At 34.6% G+C, this 22447-nt stretch overlaps 3 protein-coding genes across 4 annotated transcripts; all 3 read left to right on the top strand.

Annotated features, from left to right (window-relative positions):
• Positions 1-1589: 1589 nt before the first annotated feature.
• On the top strand, positions 1590-6069 carry LOC102620598 (phosphoglycolate phosphatase 2). Its single transcript, XM_006467149.4, has 11 exons — positions 1590-1757; positions 1855-1922; positions 2019-2111; positions 2223-2294; positions 3002-3073; positions 4092-4151; positions 4267-4319; positions 5124-5221; positions 5297-5396; positions 5596-5699; positions 5795-6069. Exons 1-11 carry the CDS (start codon positions 1658-1660, stop codon positions 5893-5895), a joined length of 921 nt encoding a protein of 306 aa, XP_006467212.1. The 5' UTR covers positions 1590-1657; the 3' UTR covers positions 5896-6069.
• A 456-nt stretch (positions 6070-6525) lies between these two features.
• Positions 6526-12096, top strand: LOC102620859 (C2 and GRAM domain-containing protein At1g03370). Its single transcript, XM_025095061.2, has 10 exons — positions 6526-6678; positions 6762-7338; positions 7530-8753; positions 9145-9327; positions 9473-9756; positions 9872-9988; positions 10105-10367; positions 10693-10858; positions 11048-11320; positions 11441-12096. The coding sequence occupies exons 2-10, from the start codon at positions 6990-6992 to the stop codon at positions 11630-11632; spliced, it is 3051 nt and encodes a 1016-aa protein (XP_024950829.1). The 5' UTR covers positions 6526-6678; positions 6762-6989; the 3' UTR covers positions 11633-12096.
• A 294-nt stretch (positions 12097-12390) lies between these two features.
• On the top strand, positions 12391-15225 carry LOC102621149 (hypothetical protein). 2 transcript variants are annotated; one of them, XM_006467151.3, is made up of 3 exons: positions 12391-12558; positions 13029-13500; positions 14120-15225. In XM_006467151.3, exons 2-3 carry the CDS (start codon positions 13037-13039, stop codon positions 14943-14945), a joined length of 1290 nt encoding a protein of 429 aa, XP_006467214.1. In that variant the 5' UTR covers positions 12391-12558; positions 13029-13036; the 3' UTR covers positions 14946-15225. The 2 variants fall into 2 exon arrangements, with proteins under 2 accessions (XP_006467214.1, XP_006467215.1); XM_006467152.4 differs by lacking the exon at positions 12391-12558 and adding an exon at positions 12565-12711.
• Positions 15226-22447: the final 7222 nt, after the last annotated feature.

Below are 22447 nucleotides of genomic sequence, written 5' to 3'. Positions count from 1 at the left end.
CCAATCTGTAAAATAGTGGATTGGATATAGATTAGGCCAGATCTGCATCTGATCCACAGACGTGTGGATTGGATTTGGATTGAATTTCACCAATCCGTTGATTGGATTAGATTAAAAATTTATAGTTCACAAAATCGTAGATTGGATATGGATTGATGTCCAATTTGCAAAATCCAATCCGCGAACAAGGGATTATGATTTCACTTTTAGAAATTATAAAACTAAAGGCATTTATTACTTTACGGTTTAACCATCTTTTCAATCGGCTTCAACCGGTAAACTTATATTTTTACCAACTGCAAGTGCCGAAATCTTGATGGTATGCTTGTTGGAACTCTTATGTTTGTTACCTTATTATATAAGGCCTTGTCAAATTCATGAATCATTGCCTGAGTTTTGATTCCTCGGAGGTTAGGAATCAAAACTCCACTTCCAGAAATATTGTTTTACCCCCAACTAAATTTTCTAATATTCATTTTATCCTTAATTTAAATAATAATTAAAAAATTAAAAATAATAATAAATTATAATATAACAATATTTATAATAAGAATAAATAATAATAAAATTAATAAATTATCATCGTCGTCATCATCGTTATTATTGTCCTTTAAGTTGTTATTATCATTATTATAAAATTTATTTATTTTATTATTTTCATTATTATTATTATTTATGATTGTTGTCTTTATTGTTATTATTTTCATTTTCAATATTATTTTTATTACTATTATTATTGCTATTGTTGTTGTTGATACTAGTATTATTATTACTATTCTTACTACTATTACTATTATTATTAAAATTTACTAATGTTATTATTATTGGGAAATTATCATTTTACTATCAAAGTTATTCTGACATATCAAGTCAGTATCATGGTTTCCCGAAAAGTATATTTTACTACCAAACATTTGCACCGTTATCAATTAACTACTATTCCGTTAAGAAAAAGTTAATGTTTAACGGAAATTGAATTAAATTTCGATTTTACTCCCAAGAGTTTGATAATAAAATGATAATTTCCCTAAACTTTGGTAGTAAAATGATAATTTCCCTAAAAACTTGGTAGTAAAATGATAATTTATCTATCAAATTAAGAGACAATTTTACTTTTACGGTTGGAAATGTCTTTGATGCTCTTATGACATCAGTAAATTTTTAACGTTCTTAACGGAATGATAGTGAATTGATAACGACGCAAATGTTTGGTAGTAAAATATATTTTTCGGCAAACCATGATACTGACATGATATGTCAGAATAACTTTAGTAGTAAAATGATAATATCCTTATTATTTTCATCATCATCATTATTGTTGTTATTATTTTTTATTAATGTCATTATTATTATTACACATATTTAATCAACCTGCAAATTTACTAAAATTTACATTAGGACCACAAATAATTTCATGGTCATGCAAGCATTGTATTATTTGGGAATAAATAAGTTAAATTAAAACAAAAAATAGAAAACTTTCAAGTCAGAATTTGTCCCATTTTCCCACGCTTTTCATCCGTTGGATTTGTAATTTCAAATCCAACGCTGCTCATTTTGCTATTTTGCACAAACGCCTTCATTGAAATGTCCCCCTAAAAGTGGGAGGGAAGTAGTCATTTATTACATTCCAAAAGAAAATCGAAGAACAGTGAGAATGAGTGGTCAAAATGGACAAGCTCCGGCTGAGCTTCTCTCTGCAAACAACATTACAGCTCTCTTCGATTCGGTTGACGCTTTTCTCTTCGATTGTGATGGTCTATTATATATGCCTTTCTTTTATTTACTTCATTGTTATTATTGTTTCTTTTAATTTTAATATTGTGAAGCGGATGAATTTCATTATGCGATCAGGTGTGATCTGGAAGGGCGATAAACTCATTGACGGAGTCCGACAAACACTAGACGTGCTTCGATCCAAGGTTTCTCAAACTCCTTCATTTCATTTGCCTAATGTTTCTCTTATTTTTCTGTTTTTTATTATGTTTTAACATTATTACATTATTACATTATTCCAGGGAAAGAAGCTTATTTTTGTGACCAACAATTCTCGAAGATCAAGGAGACAATATGCTCATAAGTTCCATTCTCTTGGAGTTTCGGTCTCAGAGGTTTGCTTCTCTGTTCTTACACATGTAGTTAATGATTCGCGTATTTTTCAATCAGATGTCACTATTTCAGCTAACCGAATCTGCCCTTTGTTTTATGATATTGTTTTGTAGGATGAGATTTTTTCCTCATCTTTTGCAGCTGCCATGTACTTGAAAGTCAACAATTTTCCTCAAGAGAACAAGGTATGCTGCCTCAATCCTCATTATGGTTTACAAAATGGAATTCGTCCTACTATTGATTCTGTTTTACAAAAATTTTACTATTTTTTTCCTCCCAAAAAAAAAAAAGGTCTATCATATATATTTTCTTGGTGCAAATTTGGATGAACCTCTCCCAATCAGACTGGTAGGGGACAACATATAATGTAACAAGCTTTTAATGATTAAATTAATTTAAAAGTTTTAATTTGCTTGATTGCATGTTGTAACATTCCTTGGAATTTTAATTACAAGTGATTCCAACTTCATAAATTGCTCATGACCAGCAACATTAACATTGTGGATTTATTTTTATGATATTCAGCTTAATTTTTAGTATCAAATTGTTCTAATTAATTCTGGTTGGATCAGTCTTGATTTGAGTTTAGCTCTGGTCACCAACGTTGAGAGCTTAATCAATTCAAAACATGTTAATAAAATCAATTTCGCAGCTGTTGGTTGAATTCAGTCTGGATTTGACTTTAGTTCACTGCCCAGGCTGGTCACCAAAGTTGAGAATCATGATGGCACTGGCTCACTGCTGCACCTCGGGGCACACCTTCCCCACCCCCAAAAAAAAAAAAAACTGTTCCATAAACTGAAAGTTACACTGCCATTATTATTTTATTTTTCTTTTTTATTTTTTTGAGTGTTGTTTCCAAATACATACATTTTTTTTTTTCCTTTTTAAGGTTTATGTTATTGGTGGTGAAGGCATATTAGAAGAGCTGCGGCAAGCTGGATATACAGGTCTTGGTGGCCCAGTGAGTTTTTCTAAAATCTGTAAATGATCTCGTTTCTTAGAGGAATAACTTCAACCTATATATTCTCACAGTATTTTTGGTCTCTTTCTCATTTAAGATATCGTTGGATAAAATGAATTTACGTTGCAATTTGCCGTTCATTGCTCACTGCTGATTTTTTATTTATCATTGAATAAAGGTCTCTTTATTTGTATTTTGATTTTTATTTTTCTACCATTCTAGTTGCAGTGAAAAGTACTAGTGAATTATTTACGATTTCTTGTTAATTGTTATTCTCTCTCTTTTTGGATCGAGTTGCTGAAAACTTTTTGTATTTTCATCAGCAGGGGTCTTTACTTTGTGCAACTTGACAATGGCTATTAGTTTCCACTTGGCTTATTTTCGGAAACCCTTACGTCCAATTTCTAGGAGACTTAAGGTTTTGGAGTTGTTTTGTTTGATTGAATACATTTTCTTGAAATAAAGATGATTCTGAGGCCTGCTTTTGGTTACATGCATAATAATCCTCATAAGGTTACACCTTAATAGCTTCACAGCCTGGAGCTGTATGCATGATCTGATTGACACATTTTTTCACCTTCTGATTTCAGAATGTTTCATTCAAGAATTTTTAGTCCTCTTACTTAAAGGACGTCACAAAACAAAACTCTTGAGCAGCTATCCAAGTTTTAGAAATTCTCCTGCCAGCAGGAAGTGAACCATTAGTGTTGCAATTGTTGGTGAAGCTGAGCATCAAAAATGAAAAAAAATAAGTAAATAAATATCGGTGAAACTCGCATTGGCAGGATGGCAGCTCACTTTGCTTCAGTTTGTAACAAAATATTGTTTTCTTGTTGTGCCCTTTGTTTGACTCCAGTTTGAGTGCAGATATTCTCCTTCATTTTAGACGCATTAGCTGTAGAGTCCCTTACAAAATCTTATGCTTCTCTTTAGCTTGTATTGTGGGTGTAGGGTTTTTGTTTCACTCATGTCATTGATTTAGAAAGCCCTTTCCCTTATTGTTTACACTTTATTGCAGGAAGATGGGGAAAAGAGGGTACAACTGAAATCAAATTGCTTATTTGAACATGATAAGAATGTAATGTAACACCTAGCCTGCAATTTCTTGGAGCAATTTTCCTTTTCTTTCTCTGTATTTTTTCCTCTTTCTTTACTTCACTCCTTGAAAACTATTTGTTGCACCTTCTTCCCAGGTTGGAGCAGTTGTGGTTGGATTAGATCCGCATATTAACTATTACAAGCTTCAGTAAGAATCTGTATGCCATGTTCTATTTTGTTTTAAATTAATATATTACCTATTTACTTTTATGTTATTAATCTTTTGCAACTTTTGAAGTCCTAATCACTTAACTTTTAAGTACTTGAGTATATACAATCTTTGACTTGATCTCTTGCACATGTGAACTAAATTTATTAGATTTAGGCCTGAATTGATTCTGAATGGCTGGCCAGTGTTAGACTTATGGATGAAGCTCAGGTCTATGGCCCCATTTCTTTTTTATTCAGTAAAGGGTAATCAAGAGAGAACTTTGAGATAATTCTGACTCTAGCTTGTTCTCTAATGGTCTCACTAATCGCCGTCTGAAATGATAATGCAAGCCAGTTGTCTGGCATATGTACTGAAATGTTACCTAGGTGCTCAGTTTCCCCCTTAGAATCTTCAAATTCCTCACAATTCATGAAGACATTTTGGATACATTGGTGAAGAGTTGATTGCTGCATATTTTTTTCCTATAACAAAGGTGACGATTAGGAAACATGCATATCCAAAATCTTAGATAATATTAGCCGTCAGGTACACAAGGATGGTTCATGGTTGAGCGTGTGAAAGATCCCTTCTTGATCAAGGCTTTGGCTCAGTGGAGAGATGGGTGTTGAGCCAGGTCATGGGTTTAGCATCTTGCTTAGCAATGAAAAGGACTTCCTTAAATCTGTCTGGACAAATTCTGACAAACGTTATAATAGGTTTAGCATGCATCATATATATAGATATTCTATTTGCTGCTTGTTGCTTGCTTGCTATTTAGATGATCATTATTTTAATTGCTAGGTATGGAACCCTTTGCATCCGTGAGAATCCTGGCTGCCTTTTTATTGCTACCAATCGTGATGCAGTGGGGCATTTGACTGATTTACAAGAGTGGCCTGGTAAGAAAGTTATCTCATATGTAAAATACAGACTGGACAAATTTGCGTCATTATAAGATTTACCCTGGATTATAGGTGCCGGGTGTATGGTTGCAGCCATGTGTGCATCAACTGAAAAAGAGCCTATTGTAGTTGGAAAGCCATCAACGTTCATGATGGAAATTTTGTCAAAGAAGTAAGTTAGATGAAAGATCGTTACATTGCATTCATTATGACTAAATTGTGGACGGAGGAAATTCTTTACAAAAGTACGAAAGATGTCTGACTTCCATTTATCACATCATTATTCTAATATTATTGGTATGAGATTGTGTGAAAAGACAAGTTAAGACCTTTTCCAGTATAAGTTTTGTACTTTGTATTCTGATTTGCAGATTTCAGATTGCTTCCTCCAGAATGTGTATGGTGGGTGATAGATTAGATACTGATATTTTGTTTGGACAAAATGCTGGCTGCAAAACACTCCTTGTTCTTTCAGGTACTAGGATTTTTCTTGATTTTCTAACATGAAAATAAATCAGTTCTCTGTCATATCCTTAGCGTCTCCTGATGTTGGGAAACTTGTGAACGTAGGTGTGACAACTCAATCCACCCTCCAAGATCCCTCAAACAACATCCAACCAGATTATTACACAAATCAGGTGTCTGACATTCTTGAATTATTAGGACAGTAACCTTGCGATTACTGCTTCAATACTCACTTATTTGAGGCCTGTTTGCTGGTTGCCCCATGCAGATCTTATGTATGCCCATAGAATGCTGATTGTTTGTATTGAACTCGCTTATATTGAAACATCAAAAAGCAATTCGCGCTTAAAACTGCAACATTGCTTTTGCTTTTACGTTGATTCTGAGATGTTAATTAACGTGTGAACGAGAGCGTGCACATATCCTGACCTCTCAGTCGATGAAACAGCGATGCGAAGTTGTAAGCTTATTTAATTGCTCTTTTAAGAGAACACGGTTACCTGGGCTGGCTAAAACCGTCAGCTACAAATGAAGGCCAATCCGACAAATCCATGACTTGCCTTTATTAGGAAAAAAAACTAAAAGATAAAGAGTAAAAAAAGTATTTTTCGTTTTTTCCTCTCTCAAGACTTTCATCCGAAACTTTTGCAAGGAAAAAGGTTTTAATTTCTTACGTGTGCACTATAATATTAGAGGGAGCAAAAAGATAACAAAAGTGGAATTGGCGCATTTGTGTTGGGTTTTATTTAACCTAACGTGACAAAAATTCATAAATTAAAATTATTAATTATGAACATTTTAATTAATATCATGACAATTAATAAGCAAAAAGGCCAAAAAAAGTCAATAAGTCAAACACGAAACGCGAAGTTGCAATTGAGAAAAGTCTTCTTGCTTTCCAGTTTCAACCTCCAATTGCATCGATCACCTGTCTCATTGATTTCGCATCATTCCATTTCTGGTTCATATTATTTCATTGCGTTCAGGAGGTAAATTAAAAAAAAAAACAATCGAATTTTCGTCTTTGATAATCTTTATGTTTCGAGTTTGCTGATCTTTGTCTGTCGTTTAGCTTTCTGGATCAGGGATATTTGAATGCTTACGAAATTGTCAGGCCTGTCGTATTACAATCAACCTGCTTTTCATTTCTGATCACTGTTCTTTGGTGGTGATTAGAATTGTTTATTCCTTCATCTAAGACATTCAATGAAGAATTGTTTTTGTTGGTAGTTCATTTTGTCATATACATATTTAGACATATACATGTTATTTAAATTGTTTTAACACAAGTGGGTCCAAAATGAAGCTTGTGGTGAGAGTTATAGAAGCAAGAAACATACCAGCGATGGATCAAAATGGGTATAGTGATCCGTATGTGAGATTACAATTGGGAAGGCAAAGGTTTAAGACAAAAGTGGTGAGGAAGAGCTTAAGCCCAAGTTGGGAGGAGGAGTTTAGTTTCAAAGTTGAAGATTTGAAAGACGAGCTTGTTATTTCTGTTTTGGATGAAGATAAGTACTTCAATGATGACTTTGTCGGGTTTCTTAAAATCCCTGTTTCACGAGTTTTTGATGCTGATAATAAGTCTCTTCCCACCGCTTGGCACTCTCTTCAACCGAAGAATAAGAAGTCCAAAAATAAGGACTGCGGTATGTTTGTTACGTTTTTCGTTTTTTCTTTTAATATTGTTTGCTGCTTCAATTTCTTGGCTTCAGCCTTTTGTTTGCTAATAATGTCTTACTACGGCTGGTAATTGTTGTGACCGAATTTTAAAATTTTCCAAGAATCCAATGTGCATCTCATAATGTAGTAACTTTTCTTTTAATGTATTCCATGGCAGGTGAAATTCTTTTGACTATAAGTTTTTCGCATAACACTTCATCTGCAGACTTTAATATTAATAGTGATCCCCTTGATCAATTGAAGACAACTGAATCTCCTAAGAGGTCTTTCAGTGGCCCTTCAAATGCACCCTCTCCTGTAAGAGTAGAGGATACCACATCTAGTAGGGAAGAGAAGTCTTGTGCACAAAAAACTTTAGCTGGTCGAATTGCTCAAATGTTTAATAAAAACTCAGATACAGCATCAGATAGAGGTGTTGACTTTTTGGAGTTACCTGAAACTACCAAATCTGAACTTTTTGATGACAAGTGTGTGGATCAGTCCTCTTCTGCTTCATTTGAAGAAGCAATGAAAACTATGGAGCCTAGAGATCTAGGGTCTGAAGTCCCAAGCAATTTACCTGGGGGAGTCCTTGTAGACCAAATGTATGTGATTGCACCTCAAGACCTAAACACTCTACTTTTTTCACCTGATTCGAATTTCCCTAGAACATGGGCTGAAGAACAGGGAAATACAGAACTGCAAATTGGGCCGTGGAGGTTTGAGAATGGCTGCGAGAGCTTGAAAAGAGATGTAACTTACATTAAGGCAGCAAATAAATTAATTAAGGCGACGAAAGGCTTTGAGGAGCAAACATACCTGAAAGCTGATGGGAAGGTATTTGCTATTTTAGCAAGTGTGAGCACTCCAGAAGTTATGTACGGGGGCAGTTTTAAGACTGAATTGCTCTTCTGCATTACTCCTGGGCCTGAGTTGTCATCAGGAGAACAGTCTTCACATTTGGTGATATCTTGGCGCATGAATTTTCTGCAAAGTACCATGATGAAAGGTATGATAGAAAATGGAGCTCGATCAGCTTTAAGGGAAACATATGAGCAATTTGCAACCTTTTTGTCTCAGACAATTACACCTGTTGATTCAAATGATATGGGGTTAAATAAGGAACAGATTTTGGCTTCATTGCAGCCAGAGCCCCAGTCTGACTGGAAGCTGGCAGTGCACTATTTTGCTAACTTCACTGTAGTCTCTTCTTTTTTTATGGGAATTTATGTGCTCATCCACATCTGGCTTGCCACATCCACCACAATTCAGGGGCTTGAATTTGTTGGGCTTGACTTGCCAGATTCTATTGGTGAATTTATCGTGTGTGGTGTCCTGGTCCTTCAGGGTGAAAGGTTCCTACAGTTAATTTCGCGCTTCATGCAAGCCAGAAAACAAAAGGGTAATGTTTGCAACTGTTAATTTCTCTTTCTGTTAGTAACAACTCTAAACTGCTTCGTTTAAATATACCACTAAACTCTCTGCCTGATGAGAAATTGATTGATGACCCAGAAAAGATTATTAGCATGCTTTCTCTGATGTGTGAGTGATCAACTTGAAGCCATGATAAATATTTTTAATAATCCCAATTTTTAACAAATTGCTGTGTTGTCCTATAAACCTCAGAGTCATGCATATAATAGCAAATTGTTAACCTCAGAGTTTTTGGGGGACAACATTATTTCCTTTCTCTAATGCTCTTTGCTTCCAGTTCTTCCTGCCCGAGCCTGCATTTGTCTATGTCATTCTTTTGTTTAGCTTTCTATTTATTTTCATTTTCTATTAAACTATAGGCAGTGATCATGGAGTTAAAGCACAAGGTGACGGGTGGTTGCTAACTGTTGCTTTGATTAAGGGAGATAACTTAGCAGCTGTTGATTCAAGTGGGTTCTGTGATCCATATGTGGTGTTCACTTGTAATGGGAAAAGTAGAACCAGCTCAATAAAGTTTCAGCAATGCGATCCAATGTGGAATGGTGATCCTTCTACAATTATATATGAATGTTTTCGGATATCTACATCGTTATTTTTTCTTTTGGATCAAGTTTTAATAGACTGTGTCCTATTTAAGATCTCAATTTCCTTTGATCTATTGTCATGAAACTTCATTCACCCTCACAGAAATATTTGAGTATGATGCAATGGACGAGCCTCCTTCGATGCTGGATGTAGAAGTGTATGATTTTGATGGACCTTTTAATGAAGCTACATCTTTGGGACATGCTGAGATAAACTTTGTAAAATCTGATATCTCAGATCTAGCTGATGTGTGGATTCCTCTTCAAGGAAAGCTAGCACAGGCATGTCAATCTAAGCTTCACTTAAGAATTTTCCTCAATAATACAAAGGGTAGCAATGTTGTCAAAGAGTATTTGACTAAGATGGAGAAAGAGGTGGGAAAGAAGGTAATGCAAGTTATTCTGTTCTGGGTTTTTATTTATCAATCTGCTATATATGTTATGGTTTTCATAGCTCACAGCATTTTTGTTTAATATTTCTGTTTGACGGAAACATTTGTAGATAAATCTTCGATCTCCTCAAACAAATTCAGCCTTTCAGAAACTCTTTGGGCTGCCACCAGAGGAATTTCTTATAAACGATTTCACATGTCACTTAAAGCGAAAAATGCTCCTACAGGTGCTTTTGGCATGGTCATAATACAAATCAATTATTTTATATTAGATCCATCTATATGAGTTTAAATGCTGTGCTTTAGCAGTCTGATCATATTACTTGTCATTGTCAATGTGCAGGGTCGCCTATTTCTGTCTGCAAGAATAATTGGGTTCCATGCAAATTTATTTGGGCACAAGACAAATTTTTTCTTTCTCTGGGAGGACATAGAAGACATTCAAGTGTTACCTCCTTCTTTGTCATCAATGGGCAGCCCAGTTATCGTTATGACTCTCCGGCAGGGTCGAGGCATGGATGCAAGGCATGGTGCGAAGACCCAAGATGAGGAAGGCAGGCTAAAGTTCCATTTTCATTCTTTTGTATCTTACAATGTAGCTCATCGGTAAATGAAAACAGTGCCCTGTTCGTTTTACATTATTGTTACAATTGTAACATGATTTCCTTTTTGGTTTTTTTTTTTAATTGTGCTCATCGCGCAATTCTGTTTTCTGAATAAACCTTTTTGGCCTTCTCCAATCTCTCTTTCTTTAGTTTTTGTGCTTGTACCAACTTGAGAAGCATATTGAACTCTGCTGCAAAGCAATTAGGGTATATGTTATACAGTGTCCAAAACATGATGTGCCTCTTTAATCTTGGATAGGAAAAATGAAAAATGATAGTAGATAAAACTACCCTATGTGACTTACCATTTTATGTATGTTGAATAGGACAATCATGGCACTGTGGAAGGCAAGATCCTTGAGTCCAGAGCAGAAAGTGCAAATAGTTGAAGAATCAGAAGCCAAAAGCCTACAATCTGAGGAGGGTGGAACCTTCTTGGGTCTTGAGGATGTCACCATGTCTGAGGTCTATTCTTCTGTTCTTCCAGTTCCTGTAAGTTCTCCTCTCTCTGTCTCCCCTTGTCTATGTTTATGCTTGTGGGAAATGTCTATAAGCATGTGTATCCATGTTAGGTTGGTAACCGTCGTGCATGTTTACATTTTCTCATGATTGTCTTATAATACATAGTGTAAGGTATCTGCTTGTATGTGACAATTACTACTGTCTTGTTGATAATCTTAGATGAGTTTCTTTATGGAGCTATTTGGTGGGGGTGAGTTGGAGCGTGCTGTTATGGAGAAAGCTGGTTGTGTTAGCTATTCTTGCAGTTCATGGGAATCAGAGAAGCTCGATGTTTATGAGAGGCAGATATATTATAGATTTGATAAGTGTATATCCCGCTATAGAGGAGAGGTGACAAGCACTCAGCAAAAATCTCCCTTGCCCAATGGGAATGGTTGGCTTGTTGAAGAGGTTATGACTCTTCATGGAGTTCCACTTGGTGACTATTTTAATGTACGAATGCCAGTTTGAATTGTTTTTATGTGCAAATTCAATTTTCTTTTCCATCGGATTGCATTAATTCTTTGTTCTCTACATTCATCACAATTGACAATTGTCCTTTGAAATGTACAGCTTCACCTAAGATACCAAGTTGAGGATTCACCCTCAAGACCAAAAGGTTGTCTAGCACAGGTGTACCTAGGAGTTGCATGGCTGAAAAGCACCAGGCATCAGAAAAGAATTACAAAGAACATTGTCTCAAATCTGGAAGACCGCCTAAGGGTGAAGTTAAGTGTAATTGAGAAGGAATTTGCAGCGAGATAGTGGATGGTTTGGGCATTGCTATGGCATTCTTAATGCGGTGGACTTGATTTGAGTCTGAAAAGAGCTGATATGTTTTTGCCATTCCCTTTTAGTATCTCCGCATTCTTAATGTCCACTTTTATGAGCGGTATTGGTGTCAGACATAGATTGCAGATGTCATCACTGGCAATCATCCAGATATGCAGTCTAGCTATTGGCATCTATCACAGGTTGGACGGAATTGCTGCTGAAACTTCAATTTTGGATATAGCAGGGCTTTGTAGTGTACGAACATGGTTTGAAGATAATATCAAGAGCTTTAACTTTTTCAGTAGTCTGAAACTTGTGTCTATGTGTATTCGGTGTGCGGCTGCCGTAATTCCAAAATTTTGATTGGCATTACTCAGAGCATTAAACTATTTCTTGACAATGGTTTTTAAACCTTTTGTTTAAGTTTAATGTATAAATGTGCAACTTGTGTGTTAGTCTCATATAAATTAATTTTAGTCTTTATTTTTTATATTGGTAGGTTCTGGAGCGTAGATTTTTTATAATCTCTCAATTAGTAAAGAAAAATATGAAATCAGAAAAAAAAAAAAAAAATATATATATATATATATATATAGATCAAATGAAAAGATCCATGCTACCAGTTGATAAAGACAAAAAAGATATTCAAGATAATGAAAGTAAAAATAAGACAATCTGATTGGCAAGCCTGGTAAAAATAGATTACACAAGACAAGTGAGTATGTATATTGCGTATTATTATTATTATTATTATTTTCGTCATCATTTAAATGCGTGATATATTATTTATATCATTATTATTATTATTAAAACAAAAGCAAGTGGCTGATTTGTGAAATATATTTGGATGGTTACTAGCACTTTTATGAGGGAAGGGGGGGAAACGGTTCAGAAAATAAACCCAGCATAAGGTTACGGTAAGGGTGGCTTTATCCATTACCAAACGGACCGTTTGAATTTTTTTTTTAAAAAAATTCAGCTACTTGATTTGTTGAATTGCTGTATTGTTACTTTTCTTACTCTGGTCGATCAATCGGTTAATCAATCAATCAGATCGTTAGAACCCTTACGTAATTTTTTTTTTGTTTCCTTGGCTTCATCATTCTACTTCGATATTGGTTATGATATGATTGTAGTTTGATATATCTAAACATCAGATTTGGGTCTTTTGATTGATATTAGCTGTTTCTTTTAGCAGTTTAATGATATTGATTCCTTCGGTTGATAAACTTTAAGTCTTTTTTGGTGCAAATTAAGTGTAACAGTATTTCTATTTTTGAAATTAGGGTTTGTGTAGAAACAGATGACGAATCGCATTATCATGTTAACATCATGTTTATCACTGTTTCTAAAGTAAATATTGAGAGTTTTATTTTAATGATTAAAGTGTAGAGAATGTTCGGAAGAGCCGGTCTTGATCGATTCAAGAAAGCTCAATCCTTGGAACCATTTTCAGTTGCTGTTAATTCTGCTGCCAAAACTGCTTCAGAAGCTGTTACTAATCCTTCAACGCAGTGTTTACATTCACAAAGTTACCAACAACAACCTCAGTATCAGAATCAACACCAGATTTCTCAAAACTCCATCAAACAGGAGGCTTCGCTGTCTGTTGGGAAAGCACAGCAGGTGACCCAGATTGGAGGCGGGCAATCCACTTGGCAACCACCAGACTGGGCAATTGAGCCTCGCTCCAGTGTCTACTATCTTGATGTTTTGAAGGATGGTGAGATTCTTGACCGGATTAATTTGGATAGACGGAGGCATATTTTTGGGAGGCAGTTTCAAACGTGTGATTTTGTTCTTGATCATCAGTCCATTTCACGCCAGCATGCCGCCGTCATTCCTCACAAGAATGGAAGGTTAGTTTTTTTCTCAATGTCCTTGACACTATTTTTTGCAGCTCTTTTATAGTTCTTGACATGTTATTTGTTTTGGAATGGCATTAAAGTTTCCCTTGAACCGTTTTCTTTCCTCCCCCCCCCCCCCTTACTTGTCACAATGCTTGAGATGGGGTACACTATATTATACTTCATTTACAACTAAGTTCACAATGATGAGAAGAAGATTGGAAATTAAATATGCATTTGCAGGATAACAAGTTTTACCATTCATCTCTAGTCTTTTTGTTTGATGTTGGTCGATCACAAAATCTGGTAGTTTGTTTTATCGCAAGTGTATGTTATTGAATTTGTTTCTGAGCTGTTGGTAAGATTTTTATGCTCAAGTGTGCTTTGCTATTAGCTATAGGAGGATTACTACTGGAAGCTCAGGTTTGATGACCTTGTTGGTCATTCGACTCATTCCAGATCTCTGTGTTGTCTTAATCCTCCACTTTGTAATGTGTTGCCAAATGAGAATCTTCTTCAACAGATGTTGAAAATATTTAATGTTCTTGTGGGAATATCTGCTTTCTGAATAAAAATAAAATAAAAAACCTCTGTCAACAATGTGTCATACAAGTTTTTGTAATCTGTACAGCATATACGTAATTGATCTGGGATCAGCTCATGGTACCTTTGTTGCCAATGAGCGTTTGACCAAAGAGACTCCAGTTGAGCTTGAAGTTGGGCAGTCTTTGAGATTCGCTGCGTCAACAAGAACATATATTTTGAGAAAGAATACTGATGCTCTTTTTGCTCGTCCTCCACCAGCTACAGAGATCAATTTACCACCGCCTCCTGATCCATCCGATGAGGAAGCTGTTGTGGTTTATAATACACTTATAAATCGTTATGGTTTAAGTAAGTCTGACCTAATATGTCGATCTGGTGAGCCTAGTAGGTCATCGATTGGAAGAGATGACGGCCAGCAACCAGAGAGGGCTGCAAAAAGAATTAAAAAATTAAGAGTGTCCTTCAGGGATCAAGCTGGAGGAGAGTTGGTTGAAGTCGTTGGCATTTCAGATGGTGCTGATGTAGGAACAGAACCAGGTCCAATAGGCATGAAAGAAGGAAGTCTAGTTGGAAAATATGAATCCCTCGTGCAAACTACTGTGATACCCAAATGTAAGGAAAAACCCTCTCAAAAGGAAGAAAATTTTTTGCCCAAAGGTGTGACTGATAAGCTACAAGAAGTATTGAATAAGGTCAAAAGTGGTCCAAAAAGCAGGATCTATGATGACCTTTACGGCGATTCATTTTCTGGAAAAGTGGGGTCTTCTTGGGCTTATTCATCTGTTAGCTCTACTAGACCAGCTTCCCCGCCTGAAGATGCTGAAGGAAAGACTATTAGTATGTCAAGGGAAAAACCTGGAAATAACTCCCTCACTTATGACAATGACAATGATGATTTATTTGGTGCCTAACTGAACGTGTGTTGGTTAAGCCTGTGCTTGTGTAACTCTTCTTCTTGTGGAATAGACAGATGATGGAAACTATAAAAGCAGCTTTGAATAGGAATAAGAAGTGACTGGCTCCATTGTAAATGGGAAATTTTGTTGTATTCTATTAGCAATTTTTTTTGTGATGGCATGCTCCAGTGAGGTATTTTAAGTTAAATTAGCTGAAATCCAATATTTTGAATTGAGACTTCTTTCACATTGGAATTGAAAAGGAAATTGGTCATCCAATTTTTCGGCCGGTGAAGTGATTCCTTTCTGTTACTGCATTGAGGTGTACTCTTAATAGATAATTGGATCTGGTTTAAGTTTGTATAACCCATAGAGTGGCCAGGACCCTATTGAATTTGTGTCCTGTCAATGCCGTGGTCATCTAAGTCTAAGCTGTTTTTGAAAGATCTCGTGTGATGTGTGAATAAGATTTAATTACAAATATATTCCTAACTAATCAGTAATCACAACCGTTAAAAATATAAACACAGAGATTGGTGGCAACACTAAGTCTATTTGCTGCTGCAAGTTCGAAGTGATGTCATTGCCAAACCCATATCCACATAAAATTTACTAAATCCGCAATAGTATCCAGCGGATTTTTTACGGTTTCCATATTTAAAATCACAAATGTTTAATATGTAAATTTATAATAATAACTTAAAATTCTACATAACATGCTCAATTCTATATTTAATCAATGTAAATGGAAAATTAAAATTACAACATCAATCCAACACAAATTCTCAAATTTAAGTATAAAATACATAAATTCATTAAAAAAAGCCACAAACTGGTATCTAAGCATAACAATTATCATTCAACACAAGCTCCAAGAGAAGATATTCATTTCATTTACCACCATTAGCACCCATCCAACACGATTCCTACAATAATGATTAAAATTAATATTTTCTAAAGAATAACACATATACTAATCTAAAAAACAAAATTATAATAATGAATAATCCATGCATTAAGTTAAAGAATAAAAGTCCATACAAAATTATAATAAGTAAAATTACAATATATATATATATTCATGTTTTAAGTTAAAGAAAATTCAATCAAAATTACAATAAGTATATTTTTAAATTTAAATATTTTTTATTTAAATTAAATTAAAAAATAATTACAAAAAAATTGTCGGTTGGTGAATATCCATGCAAGTATCCGTCGGATATTTACCTAATACCAAACTCACCCGTAACTTAGTACGAGTTTCAATTTATAATAACAAATCCGCCCACAACCCATAAAATTACCCACAGCAAGCGGATTTAGACGAATTTATGAGTTTGCGGGTACCATTGTCATCCCTACCAATGTCTGTCACCGACTTAACTTCGCCAAACTCCTGTTTTCTATATTCCGGCTTTTCTGATCTAAGAATCACATGAAATGAAATCGGCATTAACTTTATCAGGATCACTTAACACAAGTGCACCAATGGTAAAGTTTGTACAAGTTCTGCCTTGATGGCTTGGGTTTTCATACGAAGTAAATTGAGGAAAAGGCAAGGCCGAGGCATACATAGTTTATTGAGTAATAATTCTTAAAGAGTAATAATTCTTAAATCAGCAGCAGCATGTTATTCATTTTAACTCCCAGTTCCCATACCCACATGAGGCGTCATGTTGACACATGAATTGATGCCATCTGTGGACTATTTCTATTTACCGAAGGCAAAACAATTTAACGAAAGAAACTAAGAAAGACACGAAGAAAGTGCTTTAATTGAACGCATTATTTCTTGTGCCATTAATCATGTGGGTCTAGCCTTTGTTAACAGGCAAGAGCCAGACACAGCCCAACTGTTGGTGGGTCCAGTGCACTTTTTTTCCCGAATGGTATATTGGAGTGCGCGGATTGATCACGCCAGCTTTTAGACTAATGGTTTGTTTACCAATCAGGTTTGAATTGTAATTGAAATAGATTATAATAGAAATAGGAAATAAGAATTAAAATAAATAATTTATTGTAGCAATAGAAATTAGAATCAAAATGAATTATTTTGCCATTGATATTTTTATTTTGTCTTAAAATCATAATAGATTATTACAAGTTAGTAAAATAACCATAATTGATTGTTGTCATTATTTAGTATAATAATTGTGATTACTATTATTATTCAAAATAAAAACTGTAGCAGTAACCACAATAACAACAACAACAATAATGATTTTGGTTAGATTTTGGTTTAACCAACTAAAACAAATAAATTGATTTGAGGTGAATGGCTGCCTTAATGTTGGAGGTGTTTTGTATCAAGATGGAGGAGCTTAGCTGGGCAAGGTGAGTGTTTAATGATAAGGGGAAGAAGATAGGATGAAAATGAAGATGAAAGCCACCAAACTTGAGTTGAATGAATCCTGCAAATCAAAGCCAAAGCTAACATTAGAGGCCAAGCCAGCGGTGGCTGGCAACCACATTTCGACACTCAAGTTAGATTTTGAGTGATAGGTAGCGGATTTAAAGTCAAATGGATCCTTAAAAGTAGGGATGGCAAAATCTGGGTCCGGGTCCGGGTTTAGTCTTTTCGGTTCCGGACCCGGATGATCAATTTTAATTACCGGACCCGCATATAACCCGGATTTTTTAACTCCGGGTCCGGTCCGGGTTTCCGGAATGCGGGTTTTAAACCCGGATATATGCCTAAAATTAAAAAAAAAATTCAAGCATGCCAATTTCGACTCTTTGGTAGTTGCAAAAACAAATAGAACTCATGGGATCTTGCGAAGATAGTGGAGGATGAGGAAGATGGGAAAATTAAAGAAACAAAGAAAGCCACATGATTCCACAAAAAGCACATGATTCCACAAAAAGCCACATAATTCCTTGAGCCCAAATCTCAGAATAAATCTAATTTTAACACATAAGGTAGAAATTGAAACTTGCAGAGAAGTGCGGCCACCGTCGCGATGTTGTGATGCTGATGATTGATGGATGATGATGAACCGACTACTGAGAGAGAGAAATCTCCGAACCAGACCCAAGACCTCTTCTTCACCGGGATATGAGCTAAACTTCAACGACAGGACTTGGGCTAATAAAAAAACTCATTTGATTTCGAGAAGGTCAAAGACATGAGAAGAATAAGCAATCAAAGAGGTACGGTCAAATCAATGCTTTCAATCAGCTTTAACCAATTCTTTAATTGCTCAGTCGAAAGAATCGGGGCCACGTTGATTTTGAATTTATTTGCTGAATTATGGGGAATGAACATGAGGAAGCGGCGGCCGTAGGAAATATAGGGTTTGTTTTGTTTCTCATTTTTTTTTCTTTTATACTTATAAATAATAATTTAAAAAATTAATTAAATAATATTTAAAACAAAAAATCCGGGTCCGGGTTTCGGAAATCCGAGTTCAGGTGAACTCAGAACCGGACCGGGATAAGTCCGGGTTTAAGAAAATTAAAACCGGATCCGGATAAAATATACATCCGGTGCGGGTTCAACCCAATCCGGATCATCCGGGTTTAACCCGGTCCGAATCATCCGGGTTCGTGCGGGTCCGGTCCGGATCCGGATTATCTTGCCATCCCTACTTAAAACTCTTAAAAATAATGAACATGCTATGAGGAAGAAGATGAGAGAGTAATTTTTGAGTGATGAAAATTAGTTACCGTTTGAGGATGTCCTTAAGCTTTTATGGAGTGTGCCTGAGGGTCGTTTTGATAGTTTCGAACACAAAGCGCTCAATCAATGGATGTCCTTCCTCAGGCAAGGACATTTATGTAATCTGCATGGTGGTCCCGAGATGGTGATGTTTATAGGTTTGGGAGGCAAAGAAACTCCAACCCCCATTTTGCCTTCTATGTTGGATATGTAGCAATCCCTCAAGCTTGTGATCCTGTTGCTTTTTAAGGTGCTACAGAGGACAGCTGACGTGGCGTCCTCTCATTGCTCAACCAAAGAATCTTTTTTTTCATTGTTTCCTTATTCCTCACCTAAAAAGTGGATAAATCTTTTATTTTAGAAAAATTATCATTTGTATACCCTATAGATGCTCTGTTATAAAAAATACTACAACACTTTAAGGGTGTATCAATCGTTCACCCTAAATTGACAAAATGTATATGTCGTCCACCAAACCGTTACTTGCCGTTTAAATAGGATAACACCAAAGGGGTAATTTGGTCTTTTCATATGATACAAGTGATAATAAAAGAATTTAAGGGTATACAAGTGATAATAAAAGAATTTAAGGGTATACAAGTGATACTTTTTAAGGGTAAATTTGTCAATTCGCTATAATTCCGTTAACTTTCAAACGGTAGCTAACGGTTTGGTGGTCGACATATAGCTTTTGTCAATTTAGGGTGGACGATTGATACATCCCCAAAATGTTGTAGTATTTTTAATAACAGAGCATCTATAGGATATACAAATGATAATATCCCTTTATTTTATTAATGCTCACAAAGGCTCCTTCCACTAAATTAGTTTTCAATAACACCCTTTAGTATTGCATATTTTATCGACATTGCCCTCCCTTTTAAGGAGCTCAACTCCCAGTTTTTTTGCGAGCTATCCTCTCGTTTTGGTCAAACTAGATAACTCCATTTGGTTGACTCCTCCTGCAACGTGTCACCAGGCTACTGGTCTATGCTTGCATCCATTTTTTCCTCCAAACAAATAATAAGAATAATGAAAATAATAATAATAATAATAATAATTTTAACAATAATTATAATAATCTGCTTGATTTAGATTAGGAGAATCATACAGTTTCATAGAAGAATTTACTATAGTTCGAACTCGTAGATTGAATGGATGAGAATATCACCATTTCGTTCAATAAGATACTAAAATGGATTATTGGCTCGTCTCATATTGAAAATAATCAGTGGAAATCTTTTGTTAACACAGATTTCTATCATCATCATCATCATTATTATTATTACTATGAACAATCACAAGAATAATAACAACAATAACAATATTTTAATTGAAGACAAAAATAAAATTATGAAATTTAGGTAAGATACTTCTATTTTAATAAGTAAACCCCGTGAATTATTCTGATTTTAAATGTTAATTTATCAATCTCACGAGTAAACATAGGATAAGAAGAATCCTCACAATGTCTCTTTTTATTTTGTCAATGATTCTTGAACCAAAAGTTGGGCCTTGTGAGGGGTAATTACATATGTACAAGCAAAAATACAATACAAGAACATGGTGGAAATAAGAATGGGATATGGAAGTGGGATCCATCCAAATTGCAAGCAAAAGCAAATTGTGACATTGACTCATTCAGAGTGAGAGATGATAGGCAAATGAGATGGCACCAACTAAAAAAGACTGCCCAAACAGAGAAAATATCAAAGACTCTTAGGCTTCCTAGTAGGCCCCTCGTGCTTCCCATTGCAGCATATTTGGAGAGTGGGGATTGACTATTCCCAATTTGGAGATACGCCTTGTTGCCTATGTCTAACCTAGGTTGACATAACTTGCGCATATAATGCCATGCTTTGCCATTATTAATTATGGCCTCTATGACATTAATGTTAGCTTTTTGACCCATACACAACTTGCCTCATTTTCATCAAATTAATCGAGTTTTCAGGACTTTTCTTGCAACTGCTTTAGTTGATGATGAAGAGGACGAGTGGGGTCGCCATATAAAATAAATATAATGCATGAGTTACAGCATACAAGCGACATAGCCAGCGCTTGTATTATTAATACACAATTCTTAGCCAGTTAGGCCTTGTTTGGCCTTAAATGTTTGGTAAATAATGGTTCGGCAGTTAATCGATTTTATCACATATTGATATAAAAAAAAAAAACAATTAATATTATTTAATTTTTCCGACAACAACAGCTATAATTTTTAAACTATGTCACATTTATATTAAGTACGTCTTTGATTACACATATGCTATTTTTTTTTTAAAAAAAAAAAAGAAATAATTTATATGTATAAAAAGCATACAGATGCCTTTGTCAAAGTATAACAAAAAAACACTACATAGGATGTTTATATAAAATGCTATTCTTTTATTTGAAACATCGGCGAAGTAAGGAAACGTTATTTAAATAAAAAGAACGAAATCTATGTAAAACAAGGACATATAAGCCTTATTCCTCAAAAAAAAAAAAAAAAAAAAAAAAAGCCATAAAAAAATCAGAAAAGATAAATGAAAGTCAAAAGGTCAAAACAAATTCAATGAAATCTATAATCAGGAAAACCATTAGCATATTGAGAAATAAAACACCGAATCTGCAGCCAATTCCATAAGATAAAATCATGACAACTAACAGCAAATTAATCAAAGTGTCTCTACACTGTAGGTGTTTAACGACGCTCCTTTTAAGTACGGATGAGGTGGGGGTGGGGCGGACTGACTGGGAATAATATTATACATATGCAGCCATGCAGGTTGGTAATTTGGACATTATATTATTAGTATTATACTTCGACTATTGAGTGAATTAACGATCAACGACTAATATAGTCAACGAGCTAGTAAATGAAGACCGGGCAACGGGCACATGGTTAGCCAGCCTTTTCTCAAAGATCCGTTAGCTACAACATATAAACATAATGATAACAAAATCTAATTAGAAACTAAAAAGTTATTAACAATAATTATAACTATGATGATGATCATGATCGTCATCATAGCCATCGACACCGACTTCTCACTCACGGTAGAATTGGGAGATATATGCGTTAGCTAGGTCGGCTGCACCAATTGTAAAGTTAAATATGCTGAGTGTCAGTTTAGGAATGCAGTCATTTTTAAAATAATTGTTATTAAATGTGCTGTAAAATTAATCAGTTATGAAGAGAATCAGTTAAGTGTTTGATAAATTTTATTTTCAGAAATACTGTGAGTTTTGAAAGTAATTATGGACATTTGGTAAATTTTACTGTTAAACTGCTGAGAGAAAATAAATGACTAAAATGTACATAATGTAGGATAAAATTTACTTATACATATAAAAATATGTACTTATAATATTTTTGATTGTGTATTATAATAATTTTTACTAAAAAGAAAATTTATAGTATATTGATTTTATTTTATTTTTTATCCTAAAACAATTGATAATTAAATTTATAATTTTTTGAAACAAATGTAATAATAAGTCGACCAATAAATTGATATTAATAAATTTATATTGATGAATTATAATAAAAATTTATTAAACTATCGATTTTGTTTCCAATTTGAATAATGATAATTTTGGGTTTAGGTAATAATTTTAAGGATATTTATGGAATTGTATTAAAAGATAAAATTAATCCTCAAACTCAGAATCTAAAAACTACTCATTCCCTAATTTTCAAATTCAGCTGTAGGAGAGGCTAATTTTGACAAAAGTAATTTTGATTTTTTTTTTTTACCAAACACTAAAATTATCTTTTAAATTTTCAAAATCACTTATAAACCTCCTAAAAACAATCCAAAACGGGCCCTAACTGGCATAGATTATTTAACATCAATTAACAAACGAACAAATA

Source organism: Citrus sinensis, chromosome 2 (genome assembly GCF_022201045.2).
Source record: "Citrus sinensis cultivar Valencia sweet orange chromosome 2, DVS_A1.0, whole genome shotgun sequence".
NCBI lineage: Eukaryota > Viridiplantae > Streptophyta > Magnoliopsida > Sapindales > Rutaceae > Citrus > Citrus sinensis.
Note: the sequence above shows the minus strand (reverse complement) of the source record. Positions and strands in the feature narration are given on the sequence as shown.